Below are 14,588 nucleotides of genomic sequence, written 5' to 3'. Positions count from 1 at the left end.
GCTAAAGAAAGAAACCACACCCTCTCTTCATTTCACCTTGTTGAGACTGGGTTAGTGATAGGCTAAAGAAAGAAACCACGCCCTCTCTTCATTTCACCTTGTTGAGACTGGGTTAGTGATAGGCTAAAGAAAGAAACCACGCCCTCTCTTCATTTCACCTTGTTGAGACTGGGTTAGTGATAGGCTAAAGAAAGAAACCACGCCCTCTCTTCATTGCACCTTGTTGAGACTGGGTTAGTGATAGGCTAAAGAAAGAAACCACGCCCTCTCTTCATTTCACCTTGTTGAGACTGGGTTAGTGATAGGCTAAAGAAAGAAACCACGCCCTCTCTTCATTGCACCTTGTTGAGACTGGGTTAGTGATAGGCTAAAGAAAGAAACCACGCCCTCTCTTCATTTCACCTTGTTGAGACTGGGTTAGTGATAGGCTAAAGAAAGAAACCACGCCCTCTCTTCATTTCACCTTGTTGAGACTGGGTTAGTGATAGGCTAAAGAAAGAAACCACGCCCTCTCTTCATTTCACCTTGTTGAGACTGGGTTAGTGATAGGCTAAAGAAAGAAACCACACCCTCTCTTCATTGCACCTTGTTGAGACTGGGTTAGTGATAGGCTAAAGAAAGAAACCACGCCCTCTCTTCATTTCACCTTGTTGAGACTGGGTTAGTGATAGGCTAAAGAAAGAAACCACGCCCTCTCTTCATTGCACCTTGTTGAGACTGGGTTAGTGATAGGCTAAAGAAAGAACCCACGCCCTCTCTTCATTTCACCTTGTTGAGACTGGGTTAGTGATAGGCTAAAGAAAGAAACCACGCCCTCTCTTCATTTCACCTTGTTGAGACTGGGTTAGTGATAGGCTAAAGAAAGAAACCACGCCCTCTCTTCATTTCACATATAGGATCAAGCCCTTAGCAACACCAGCCTGCCTAGTAACCCTAACATGACCTGTGGGTGATCGCTCCCAGAACTGGGATAACTATAATTTTAACTATGCTTTGTTGAAAATAACTATTTTAGAGGGGGAACAAATAGCTACTTTGGAGGTGACAAAGTATTTGAATACAGATCACACACAAAAAGTACCACTTTTTAAAACTATTGGAATACAGATCTCAGGAAGTGACTGTTATTGGATTGGCTGCCTTCAACAACGCCAGGGTTGTAAACTCTGCAAAAAAAGAAAAGTCCCTTTTTCAGAACCCTGTCTTTCAAAGATAGTTCGTAAAAATCCATATAACTTCACAGATCTTCATTGTAAAGGGTTTAAACACTGTTTCCCATGCTTGTTCAATGAACCATCAACAATTAAATGAACATGCACCTGTGGAACGGTCGTTAAGACACTAACAACTTATAGACGGTAGGCAATTAAGGTCACAGTTCTGAAAACTTAGGACACTAAAGAGACCTTTCTACTGATTCTGAAAAACACTAAAAGAAAGAAGCCCAGGTTCCCTGCTCATCTGCCTGAACATGCCTTAGGCATGCTGCAAGGAGGCATGAGGACTGCAGATGTGGCCAGGGCAATAAATTGCAATGTCCGTACTGTGAGATGCCTAAGACAGCGCTACAGGGAGACAGGACGGAAAGCTAATCGTCCTCGCAGTGGCAGACCACGTTTAACTACATCTGCACAGGATCGGTACATCCGAACATCACACCTGCGGGACAGGTACATGATGGCAACAACAACTGCCCGAGTTACACCAGGAACGCACAATCCCTCCATCAGTGCTCAGACTGTCCACAATAGGCTGAGAGAGACTGGACTGGGGGCTTGTAGGCCTGTTGTAAGGCAGGTCCTCACCAGACATCACCGGTAACAACGTCGCCTATGGGCACAAACCCACCATCGCTGGGCCAGACAGTTCTGGCAAAAAGTGCTCTTCACTGACGAGTTATGGTTTTGTCTCACCAGGGGTGATGGTCGGATTCACGTTTATCGTCAAAGGAATGAGCGTTACACCGAGGCCTGTACTCTGGAGCGGGATCGATTTGAGGGTGGAGGGTCCGTCATGGTCTAGGGCGGTGTGTCATCGGACTGAGCTTGTTGTCATTGCAGGCAATCTCAACGCTGTGCGTTACAGGGAAGACCCTCTCAGGTGGTAACCTTCCTGCAGGCTCATCCTGACATTACCCTCCAGCATGACAATGCCACCAGCCATACTGCCCTTTCTGTGTGTGATTTCCTGCAAGACAGGAATGTCAGTGTTCTGCCATGGCCAGCGACTAGCCAGGATCTCAATCCCATTGAGCACGTCTGGGACCTGTTGGATCAGAGGGTGAGGGCTAGGTCCATTCCCCCCAGAAATGTCTGGGAACTTGCAGGTGTCTTGGTGGAAGAGTGGGGTAACATCTCCCAGCAAGAACTGGGAAATCTGGTGCAGTCCATGAGGAGGAGATGCACTGCAGTACTTAATGCAGCTGGTGCAGACACCAGATACTGACTGTTACTTTTGATTTTGACCCCCCATTGTTCAGGGACACATTATCCCATTTCTGTTGGTCACATGTCTGTGGAACTTGTTCAGTTTATGTCTCAGTTCATCAATTTTATGTTCATACAAATAAGTTCAGTTTGCTGAAAATAAACGCAATTGACAGTGAGAGGACGTTTCTTTTTTCCCCTGAGTTTATCTGGAACTACATGTTAAAGAATGAACACTTAACCTCTTAAATGTCCCCAAGTCAGTCCTTTAAATCAAATCAAATCAAATGTATTTGTCACATACACATGGTTAGCAGATGTTAATGGATAGAACACTTAACCTCTTAAATGTAAAGTCCCCAAGTCAGTCCTTTAAATCAAATCAAATCAAATGTATTTGTCACATACACATGGTTAGCAGATGTTAATGGATAGAACACTTAACCTCTTAAATGTAAAGTCCCCAATTCAGTCCTTTATGAGAACGGTGGCCCATATCTGCAAAAGCAGCGTATCTGCAGAAAGCTGAGTATCTTGGCTATTGATCTGTGTCTTCAAATCTTTTGTGTGACTTACTACCATGTATGGGCATACGAGTGTATAAGGGAAGGCCAAGTCGATGACCTCATTTCAAGATGGCTGCTGCCTACGTTCCGGTTAGCGGTGTGAAGCATAAACAAAATAAACCCGGAATACGTTGATTCACACCAAAAGCCGGGACTCCACACATCATGAGGATATCTTATTTGTCTGGCTGTGACCTACCGTTATTGATCACCAGCCCTGAGAGTCTAAATGTGTATTTTATACAACGATTTCACCAAACATATATAGTTGTTAAATTTTACCCCTTTTTCATGGTATCCAATTGCTAGTTACAGTCCTGTGACATCGCTGCAACTCCCGTACAGACTTGGGAGAGGCAAAGGTCAAGAGCCGTGCATCCTCCGAAACACAACCCAGCCAAGCCACACTGCAGAAACACCATACACCTGGCGACCATGTCAGCGTGCAGTGCACCCAGCCCGCCACTGGAGTCACTAGTGCACGATGGGACAGGAACATCCCTGCCGGCCAAACCCTCCCCTAACCCAGACAACGCTGGGCCAATTCATCGCCACGCCATGGGTCTCCCGGTCGCAGCCAGCTGCAACAGAGCCTGGACTCGAACTCAGGATCTCTAGTGGCACAGCTAGCATTGCGATGCAGTGCCTTAGACCACTGCGCCACTCAGGAGGTCAGCAGCAAATGTTTAACAAATGTTTTGGTCTGTGTTTGAGCTGTAGCTACACAAGGGGTATGAAATTAATCCTTAGGTTGGTGGGGAAAAATCTAGCCTATTGACAATGTTATCAAATGATGTATGACTTAATGGCAACATCGAATGTCCACCGAGTGACTATATCTTTGTGTATCAAAAATATGATGTTGCCTGCTTACCTTGCTGTAGGCATCCATTACACAGGGGATTGGCTACTATGACACCGTGACAGCCTTGTAGCCAATGAGATAAGCTTTCCAGGGATATGCAGTTGACCTGGGTGGGACAAAGCAAGGCCTAGAACCTTTTATGCGTAATGGAAACTATTGCTTCCTGGCTCAGAGACTTGGAAACTTCCCGTCACCACACCTTACACCACTTACTTAAACATCTTCCCATTTCTAGTTGTTAGGTCTATCAATATCAATTTTTTTCTGATATTGTTCACATGTTGTGGAAGCCATCTGATGTGTTTCCAGCTTTAGTCATCAATAATTCACTTATAGCTTGTAAATAACGGTTATCTTTGTGTGCGCTTGATCTTGTATATTCTGAACTATGTAACTCCTATCTATCTTCTGATAATTTCCTCACCATCTCCCAGATGTCTTCTTTCCAAATATGCCAAGTTTTGGCATGTCAGAATCATGTAATTACACGTGAATAGCAGTTAGTTTTGAGTATGTCTATTAAAGCGGAAATCTACATTTTGCCATGACATTTAACTGGTGAAAACTGTTCTCGTGCCTGTGTAATAAAACTGCAATTTTATTTTCATGTATTTTTACATAATATTTCGGTAATATTTTGGTAATTGCATTTTAGTGCTTCTACACCTGCATTGCTTGCTGTTTGGGGTTTTTAGGCTGGGTTTCTGTACAGCACTTTTGAGATATCAGCTGATGTACGAAGGGCTATATAAACAAATTTGATTTAATTGCATAAGTAATGAGCTGAGAGTTTTTGTAACTAAAAAAGTTACAAGTTTCTTCCTTATTTCACTCCATTATTATGCAAATTATTAATTATAATTAAATTATTATATAGCAATTTAAAAACATCCCGTGTAAACAATGTTGCTATTGTAATATTCACAAAGTTACTACACATAAGAACTTGATGTAAAGTGTTACTGTATTACCTCATGTCACTAATTATAGAAATATATTTATTAGTCTAGTCTAATGTTGAGGGGATTCCATGTGCCTCGTGCATTTAATTATAGGTTATAGGCTATATTAATATTCATATCTAAGAGACCTCTAAACCGTGTACTTATATTAATATATTTAGACTAGCTAAACTAACTGCTGTAGTTTTTGGTTATTCATAAGATATTTGTCAGCCATCAAAAAAAAAGTGTTTTTCTTCAAATAACTTGCATACATTGAAATACCTCCAAATATTATTGGTTTTCTGGGACCAGTATTTGAATATCAAAGAAGATAGTAGCCTTTTAGTTGAAACTCTATGAAAACTATATATGACCATCCTTGAGTATTTGAAAAGTTAGTATTTTCGGTTTTAACTACAAAATATAACTACAGTGCCTTGCGAAAGTATTCAGCCCCCTTGAACTTTGCGACCTTTTGCCACATTTCAGGCTTCAAACATAAAGATATAAAACTGTATTTTTTTTGTGAAGAATCAACAACAAGTGGGACACAATCATGAAGTGGAACGACATTTATTGGATATTTCAAACTTTTTTAACAAATCAAAAACTGAAAAATTGGGCGTGCAAAATTATTCAGCCCCCTTAAGTTAATACTTTGTAGCGCCACCTTTTGCTGCGATTACAGCTGTAAGTCGCTTGGGGTATGTCTCTATCAGTTTTGCACATCGAGAGACTGACATTTTTTCCCATTCCTCCTTGCAAAACAGCTCGAGCTCAGTGAGGTTGGATGGAGAGCATTTGTGAACAGCAGTTTTCAGTTCTTTCCACAGATTCTCGATTGGATTCAGGTCTGGACTTTGACTTGGCCATTCTAACACCTGGATATGTTTATTTTTGAACCATTCCATTGTAGATTTTGCTTTATGTTTTGGATCATTGTCTTGTTGGAAGACAAATCTCTGTCCCAGTCTCAGGTCTTTTGCAGACTCCATCAGGTTTTCTTCCAGAATGGTCCTGTATTTGGCTCCATCCATCTTCCCATCAATTTTAACCATCTTCCCTGTCCCTGCTGAAGAAAAGCAGGCCCAAACCATGATGCTGCCAGCACCATGTTTGACAGTGGGGATGGTGTGTTCAGGGTGATGCGCTGTGTTGCTTTTACGCCAAAAATAACGTTTTGCATTGTTGCCAAAAAGTTCAATTTTGGTTTCATCTGACCAGAGCACCTTCTTCCACATGTTTGGTGTGTCTCCCAGGTGGCTTGTGGCAAACTTTAAACAACAGTTTTTATGGATATCTTTAAGAAATGGCTTTCTTCTTGCCACTCTTCCATAAAGGCCAGATTTGTGCAATATACGACTGATTGTTGTCCTATGGACAGAGTCTCCCACCTCAGCTGTAGATCTCTGCAGTTCATCCAGAGTGATCATGGGCCTCTTGGCTGCATCTCTGATCAGTCTTCTCCTTGTATGAGCTGAAAGTTTAGAGGGACGGCCAGGTCTTGGTAGATTTGCAGTGGTCTGATACTCCTTCCATTTCAATATTATCGCTTGCACAGTGCTCCTTGGGATGTTTAAAGCTTGGGAAATCTTTTTGTATCCAAATCCGGCTTTAAACTTCTTCACAACAGTATCTCGGACCTGCCTGGTGTGTTCCTTGTTCTTCATGATGCTCTCTGCGCTTTTAACGGACCTCTGAGACTATCACAGTGCAGGTGCATTTATACGGAGACTTGATTACATACAGGTTGATTGTATTTATCATCATTAGTCATTTAGGTCAACATTGGATCATTATGGAGAGAGTTTGCTGCACTGAAAGTAAAGGGGCTGAATAATTTTGCACGCCCAATTCTTCAGTTTTTGATTTGTTAAAAAAGTTTGAAATATCCAATAAATGTCGTTCCACTTCATGATTGTGTCCCACTTGTTGTTGATTCTTCACAAAAAAATACAGTTTTAGATCTTTATGTTTGAAGCCTGAAATGTGGCAAAAGGTCGCAAAGTTCAAGGGGCCCGAATACTTTCGCAAGGCACTGTATTTGGTCTGATAACTAGATTAGGTAGGGTTTAGGTAGGGTGTAGACACACTAAAACCTTCATCCGTTGATAATTACTTTAGTCTGTTATCTTTCTGAGGGCTCTATAGCAACCTGTCCCTGGGCTCTGTCTCTCTCTCTCAGTTCAGCAGTTAATAGCCAACCCACATAATTAGTCTGCTCTGCTCCTGACAAAGCTCAGTGGTGCAGACACCTGACACATCTTTGTTGACTGAGACCAGTGAGCACACTTCATCCCTAAGAAAAAAAGCAGGGGAACCTGTTTGTCTCAGAGGATATAGTTGGGAAGCCAGAACAAGCACACTGAATAATTTACTGAGTACAAATTCATAACTGCACTGATACTGTTTCAGTGTTGGCGTTCAATTAATGGGCCTGTAATAATGAGCCTTGCTGCTATAGGTTAATGACTTCCTATTCCTAATTATTTGACTGTTTAGTTGTAATGGATCCTGTAGGTATAGAGGAATATCAGTGTGTTCATAACAAAATGATTAGATCCCACATACTGTGGATCGAACTATCACACCCCAGTTCATAAAACACACACACACACACACACACACACACACACACACACACACACACACACACACACACACACACACACACACACACACACACACGAGGTGACTCAGGCAATAAAATGCCGCCACAACAGTGAAACTCCACTCCTCACGGTTAGTCATCTCTCAGCCTTCCCATAGCGTCAATTAGTGAAACCAACCTTAGCATGATTCCCAGGCCATGACCAATAGGGAACGGAATAATACACTATACTATATCAAATATCAAGATTGATGTTTCCCAAGTTCAAAGTTTACAATGTGTAAAGCTATTCATAATTATGAATGTCTTAATATATATATTTTTAAATGCTGTAAAAGTAACTGTCTTCAAACTGCAGTTTGATTGGTTGTGCTACATTTCTTCCAGATCAATTTCCAAATATGTCAACGGTCACGGGACACGGGACTTATTCACATCATGTAGCAGATCGCTTCAAGCAAATCCGTGTACTGTGTGGCCACACAGCGTGTCTCTGCACGCTGGTATTAGGCTACAATGGGCCTATTGAAAAGAGCTTGACGGTTTTTTGGGTGTGGCAGTTAAGTAAATGTGTACTCCTGCAACAGCTGCCATTGTTTGAGTTTTGAGACTTTAGCTTGGATCTTAATCTCTATGTTATCATTTAAGGTGCTATGGTTCTGAGTATTGATGTAAACATCTCAATCCCCGACCTGGGCTCACCTGTAAGAGCTCCACTGTAATGGGCACAAAATAGAAAATATTTATTGAAATGAGTGACAGGCAACAGAAATATGAAATGTAGTCAACATCTTAAAATGCAAAGTATATATATATATATATATATATCTATATAAAAAATTACCCTTTTTAAAATGCCTTGATGAATTGCAAACATTGGTCTTCAGCAGCAGTCTACATAGCCTGCAGCGTCATCAGCAACCCGTATGATCATTAACTGAGGTTAAAAAAACACCCACAAGTATAAACAACTATATAAAATGTCATCTCTTCTCTGGTACCTTCATAGACAAAGGTCCTCAGTAGCTATTTAGCATCCTGGAGCATCACAGACATAGTCAACAACAGCTCTGGTCACATAATCTACATAAAACTACCAATAAAAAAACGAACAAATAAATATTTACATAAGTGAATGTGCTAAGAGTTCTCTCAGCTGATGATGAAGATCCTGGGTGCCAGTCTCTCAGCTGATGATGAAGATCCTGGGTGCCAGTCTCTGAGCTGATGATGAAGATCCTGGGTGCCAGTCTCTCAGCTGATGATGAAGATCCTGGGTGCCAGTCTCTCAGGTGATGATGAAGATCCTGGGTGCCAGTCTCTCAGGTGATGATGAAGATCCTGAGTGCCAATCTCTCAGCTGATGATGAAGATCCTGAGTGCCAGTCTCTCAGCTGATGATGAAGATCCTGGGTGCCAGTCTCTCAGCTGATGATGAAGACTCTGGGTGCGTCTTCTCTCATGGGAGGCAGGCTCTCCATATTCTCAATGAGGATGTGTTTGTCCTCCCGTTTCACCTCTAGCGGCTGACACATTCTGCTGGCCAGGCCCTCCAGGGTGACGTGGATGTCTTTGAACAGGTGCAGCATGGCTACCCCCAAGATGATGACCAGGAAGCCCCCCACGGTGCCCACCACATCCACACCAGACATGGTCCCCCACTCTTTAAACAGGATGATGGAGGTGGTGAGCACCACGGTGGTGAAGCACACGTAGTAGATTGGGTAGACCAGCAGCGTGTTGAAGGTGTCCAGAGACTTGTTCAGGTAGTTGACCTGGACCACGATGGAACTGACCAGTGACACCAGAAGGATCCAGGTGAGCGGGTGACGCACCACGGCCGGGTCAGAGTACACTGTGCGGATGGCGATGCCCAGGCCCTTGACGGAGGAGACGGTGAAGGCTCCCAGCAGGGAACAGATGCCGATGTAGACCAGGATGTTGGTCTGGCCCACACGGGGGGAGAAGTAGAAGATAAGCAGCAAGCAGGCCACCAACAGGATACTGGCAAACACAAGGAAGCCTAGAGACACAAAGCGGATACACAGGAGCCATTGAAGTGAGGCTTGACACAGAGGAAAGAGGGAGATAAGTGTTTCTCTAGGGTGTGGTGGAAGGTAGTTAGGGAACAGACAGTTGTTATTCCCTGGTGCTTCTGTCTACATATTTGCTCAATAATGACGATAGTATCTTTGAAGTTTCTCTACTCTAAATGACATGTTCATTACCTCATTGTTGCACTGCCCTTAATAAACATAATTGCTGTGTGAATAATTCCTATGTCAATGAATATAAACGATGTACCTGGGTCAAGCAATTTGTCAGTCATCTGCTGCAGGGTAGTGACTTCCTCTTCTTCAGGTGCATGGATCACCATGAGAGTGCTGCCCAGTATGCTGAGCACACAGCCCAGTTTCCCCAACAGATTCAGTGTCTCCCCCAACAGGTAAGAGGACAGCACTGCACTGTGTCCAGAGAGAAGCCACAATGACAGTCATTTGAATATTAATGCAAACCTGTAGAACAATGACTTCGATGTGAGGATACACAGTATCAACACAAAACACACACACAACAGCTCCTGAAAGTTCAAATAAGTTCCCACGTACACCAAAATAAAGGGTGCAAAAATGACAACAACGGTGTGGGATTTTACACAGTCATGGAAAATGAGAAACCAGAGAGAGTAGAAGTACCTGTATGTGAAGGCTGTGTGTTAATAGACAACAGAGAAGTAAGGGTACCTGATAAGGACACTCAGGGCGCCCAGAGGAGTCACCACAGTAGCTGGAGCAAACATGTACGCTGCAAAGTTGGCAACCTCACCGGCACCCACTGTGAGAGGCAGGACATAATGCAAAAACATTGATATAGTCCTAATCCTTTTGGTTCTTTGAGACGGTTTCTTGGCTGTCCAGCTCGCTAATGATCACTAAACAGTCAGGGTTCATCGAAAATTCCCAAAACAATGGCTAGAGGAGAAATGTTTACTAATTTTGACAGCAAGGAAATCTAATTTTTTTAAATATTTTTTTAAATCAGTGCGGCCCTCCGGAACTCAGTAAAGACCGAATTCGGCCCCCGGGGAAAAAATGAGTTCAACACCCCTGGGATAAGCCTTATAGTTCTACTAGCTACCCAACAGAACTATGATAAAACTACTGGTATTCCCACTTTACATTATAGTGCTTGTGACAAACAATGAGGATAGATTTAACAACAACAACAAAAACTCACTGGTTAGAAGTCCACTCCACCATAGCCAGTCCTTTAAATATCCATGACCACCTTCACCTGCACAGAACACAGCAAACAAGGCATTCATTAGAATTAGAAGACAAACAAATCAATAACATCAATCAATAACAAATAAAGTTGTTTCTTGTCCTCAGGAAACCCTGATATTCAGGACAGTTTGTTTAATCAAACGTTATATAACGGACAGAGAACAGAGTCGTTTATTAGACTTCATCGTTTCGGTCAGGGTTCATGTCCACTATTTAGATACTACAACAACCTTTTAAACAGGAACTGGATGTACTATTTGCTATCGATACGGAGAGCTGAAACATCATACTGTTGGGTCATAGTCAAATCAAATCCAGGTTTCTTGGTCGCCTACACAGTTTTACAGGATGTTATCGCAGGTACAGCGAAATGATTATGTTTCGAGCTCCAACAATACAGGAATATCTAGCAATACAATAACAATGCACACATGTTTTAAAAAAGTGAAGACCTAACAGAATGATAGATATCAGAGTCATAAATAAATATATATGTATGTGAATGGTTTGTATAGACAGTATCTGAACAGAAAAGGTATGTAATAGCAGTAGTTATGATTAGAATGCACTATACACACTGAGTGTACAAAACATTATGAACATGCACCATGACATAGACTGCAACTCAATATTAGGAAGGTGTTCTTAATGTTTTGTACACTCAATGTACATATAAAGTGGTAAAACAGTATGTTAACAGTATTAAAGCGACCAGTGTTCAATGACTATGTAAATAGGGCAGCAGTCTCTAGGTTGCAGGGTAGAGTACTGGGTGGTAGCTGGCTAGAAGGGCGTGTAAGATTCAGGACGTGGTACTGGGTGGTAGCTGGCTAGAAGGGCGTGTAAGATTCAGGACGTGGTACTGGGTGGTAGCTGGCTAGAAGGGCGTGTAAGATTCAGGACGTGGTACTGGGTGGTAGCTGGCTAGAAGGGCGTGTAAGATTCAGGACGTGGTACTGGGCGGAGTTTGGCTAGAAGGGTGTGTAAGATTCAGGACGTGGTACTGGGCGGAGTTTGGCTAGAAGGGTGTGTAAGATTCAGGACGTGGTACTGGGCGGAGTTTGGCTAGAAGGGTGTGTAAGATTCAGGATGTGGTACTGGGCGGAGTTTGGCTAGAAGGGTGTGTAAGATTCAGGACGTGGTACTGGGTGGTAGCCGGCTAGAAGGGTGTGTAAGATTCAGGACGTGGTACTGGGCGGAGTTTGGCTAGTGATGACGTTAAAAAAACGACTGTCAGTAGATACCCATCAGAACTTGATTCTATATAAAACTTTGATCAAAATAAGGACAATGCCCTCCTGTGGTGTAATGTGACGTATTTGTGTTTTTCCACATCCTTAAACAGTGAAGACCCCCCCACCTGCTCTGGTCTGTCCATTATTGGCTAGGCGAAGCAGGGCCTTCTTCTTCAGCATCACACTTCCTCCAATCAGGAAGGCCGACAGCACTGCCAAGGTCAAACCAGTCCAGAAGTTATAGTTGGTCCAGTTGTTGCCGACGGCTGACAGCCCTGTCTCAGTGGCATTGTGATTGTCAGTGAAAGAGGTGTTGAGGAGGTTTGCCTCCCCGTTGACTATACACACCGCAGTCTGAGATGGACACAGTAGCCTTATTATGGAACCTGGAAAAACAAGCAGAGTGAAATCACTTTTACCATTATAGCTTCATATGAACTGGGTGGCTGGAGCCCTGAATGCTGATTGGCTGACAGCCGTGGTATATCAGACCGTATACCACCGGGTTTCACAAAACATTTATTTTTACTGCTCTAATTACATTGGTAACCAGTTTATAATAGCAATGACACCTTGGGGGTTTGTGGTATATGGCCAATATACCACGGCTAAGGGCTGTTTCCAGGCACACCTACACTACACCTGCTCGGGCCTTATAGCTTTATGAAAGCTATTATGCTCTTATTGTGTGATCACCATGTTATTTCTAAGTAAATACATTTATGTACAATAAAGTATAAAACATCTGGTGAAGAGAAACCAGTCCAAAACACAGCGGTAATGACCTACATAGCAGATTGCTTAACCAGGTCATGTGTTGACTGATTACTTTGATGTCACAATAGTAATATCCATGGCAGTTATCAGAACGATACCAGTGTATTCACGTTGTATGTTATCGACACTAACCTATCTACACAAAGCCCAATTAAAGATTGGAATGGTCAAATAAAATGAGGCTCAATTTCTTTGGATTTCATTGGGACAGAAAATATAAGAAGATTAGATAGCCTACTTTAGAAATCCACATGACATTTCATGTTTAGTGAGACTGACAGATTCAATACATGACCTCACCATTTGAACAATGCCCCCGCATTGGCATGGTGCAGTGACATGTTCTCTCTGTCAACAAAGGTGTTCTAATCACACACAACGGAGATTACAATTCTCATGAGCGTAGAAATCATCAATTATATGGACATTTCAAGTGGAATGACCTGAAAAACTGGCTTTGGAAATCAGCCCATTTAAAAGTAGTTCAAAGACATGAACAACCCCACTTGATATTCTAAAATATTTTCAAACAATTGCTTTTAAAATCATACATTTAAAACTGGCTTTGTGTTTTGCTCCAGATGAAGACGTTTAGAAAATAATTTCTGACAATATCATTTTTGGCTATTAAGTGTACTTACGGATGCCAACCCATGGGTATTATTGTCTGTAAATTCTGCCAATACGCCCTTCGTGAATAAGCCTACTGTTGATATATCACAAACATTCAAAAAAATATTGTAGGCCCCCATTTCCCATTAAATAGCGTAGCCTACAATAATATGATGACATTGAAGTATTAGCCTATAAACGTACCGTTTCGGCATGAATCCTTAGATAAATGAACATATTGCATTGTGTTGATTTAGGCTAATATCCAATAAATCTCGAAGTAGCCGAAAAAGTAGTAGTAGGCTAAAAAAGAGACCGGTAAAAGTATCCGTTCCCAATGTGATCGTTCTTAATTCCACGCATAAAAAAACAACGTTCGCAGAAACGAATCGATCCGACAGATTATTCACAGGGGGCGTGGGCACACACATCAAATCACCCTGACCTGCTCAGGTGTACGTCTGGCCCGCCCATTACCTCCGTCAGCAGCTCTCTCATTGGCCTCGAAAAGAGCAGGCGACGACGCTGCGCTTTCACTACTGATCAAGGGCACGTCCCTCTGCTCAGACGTTGCTGACGCCTATCAGATCTTACAACGTCTGGATAGGTAATTTACCTATCAACTAGCTAACCAGTGGTTGACGTGTCCATCGAATGAGCAAGGGGGAATGTTAAAGCAATCTGGGCTGCTTTCAGTACGTTTTTACATTCTGGAACATTCAATTGAACTGAAATGGTGATATACTGAAGGCTCAGTCGAAAAAAAACAGGGAGGGGGTTTGGGGACTCTGGCAGCATGGCAATCACACTTTAAAAACGACACTTATTGTGTCAAGCCACACGTCGCCACACCCACCAAACGGGAGCAAACGTACCTCAAAGTCTGTTCAAGAACGTACAAGAAAGTTGTGGATGTTACATTGCGATAACATTTACAGATGTTATCGCAATGTACCAAACGTTCAGGCGAAATGAACGCACCTCTGAACACCTGCACAGTCGATGACGTTACCACAACCAGTGGTTAATGCATAGGAGAACGGCCCTATACTTTGCAAGAAAGGCTTCTTTATGAAATGAGTTATATTTACAAAATTTTAGGTTGTTAATATAATTTAATCATATTGATCTAAATGAACTGTACTGTATATAAGTACATTAAAATGTATACATGAAGTGTGTAAAAAGTATTGTTGTTGTCTCTCGGTGTCTTGACAATATATGATTCTTATCTTATTCACATTTTTTTATTTAATGTACTATTA

The 14,588-nt window shown here is 42.3% G+C and overlaps 1 protein-coding gene across 1 annotated transcript; it reads right to left on the bottom strand.

The window, feature by feature from the left end:
• Positions 1-8,131: 8,131 nt before the first annotated feature.
• On the bottom strand, positions 8,132-13,817 carry nipal4 (NIPA like domain containing 4). Its single transcript, XM_020465125.2, has 6 exons — positions 13,528-13,817; positions 12,060-12,320; positions 10,650-10,706; positions 10,157-10,247; positions 9,717-9,877; positions 8,132-9,435 (listed from the first exon to the last, which is right to left on the bottom strand). The coding sequence occupies exons 1-6, from the start codon at positions 13,565-13,567 to the stop codon at positions 8,837-8,839; spliced, it is 1,209 nt and encodes a 402-aa protein (XP_020320714.1). The 5' UTR covers positions 13,568-13,817; the 3' UTR covers positions 8,132-8,836.
• Between the last annotated feature and the right edge of the window lie 771 nt (positions 13,818-14,588).

Source organism: Oncorhynchus kisutch, linkage group LG28 (genome assembly GCF_002021735.2).
Source record: "Oncorhynchus kisutch isolate 150728-3 linkage group LG28, Okis_V2, whole genome shotgun sequence".
Taxonomy (NCBI): domain Eukaryota; kingdom Metazoa; phylum Chordata; class Actinopteri; order Salmoniformes; family Salmonidae; genus Oncorhynchus; species Oncorhynchus kisutch.
Note: the sequence above shows the minus strand (reverse complement) of the source record. Positions and strands in the feature narration are given on the sequence as shown.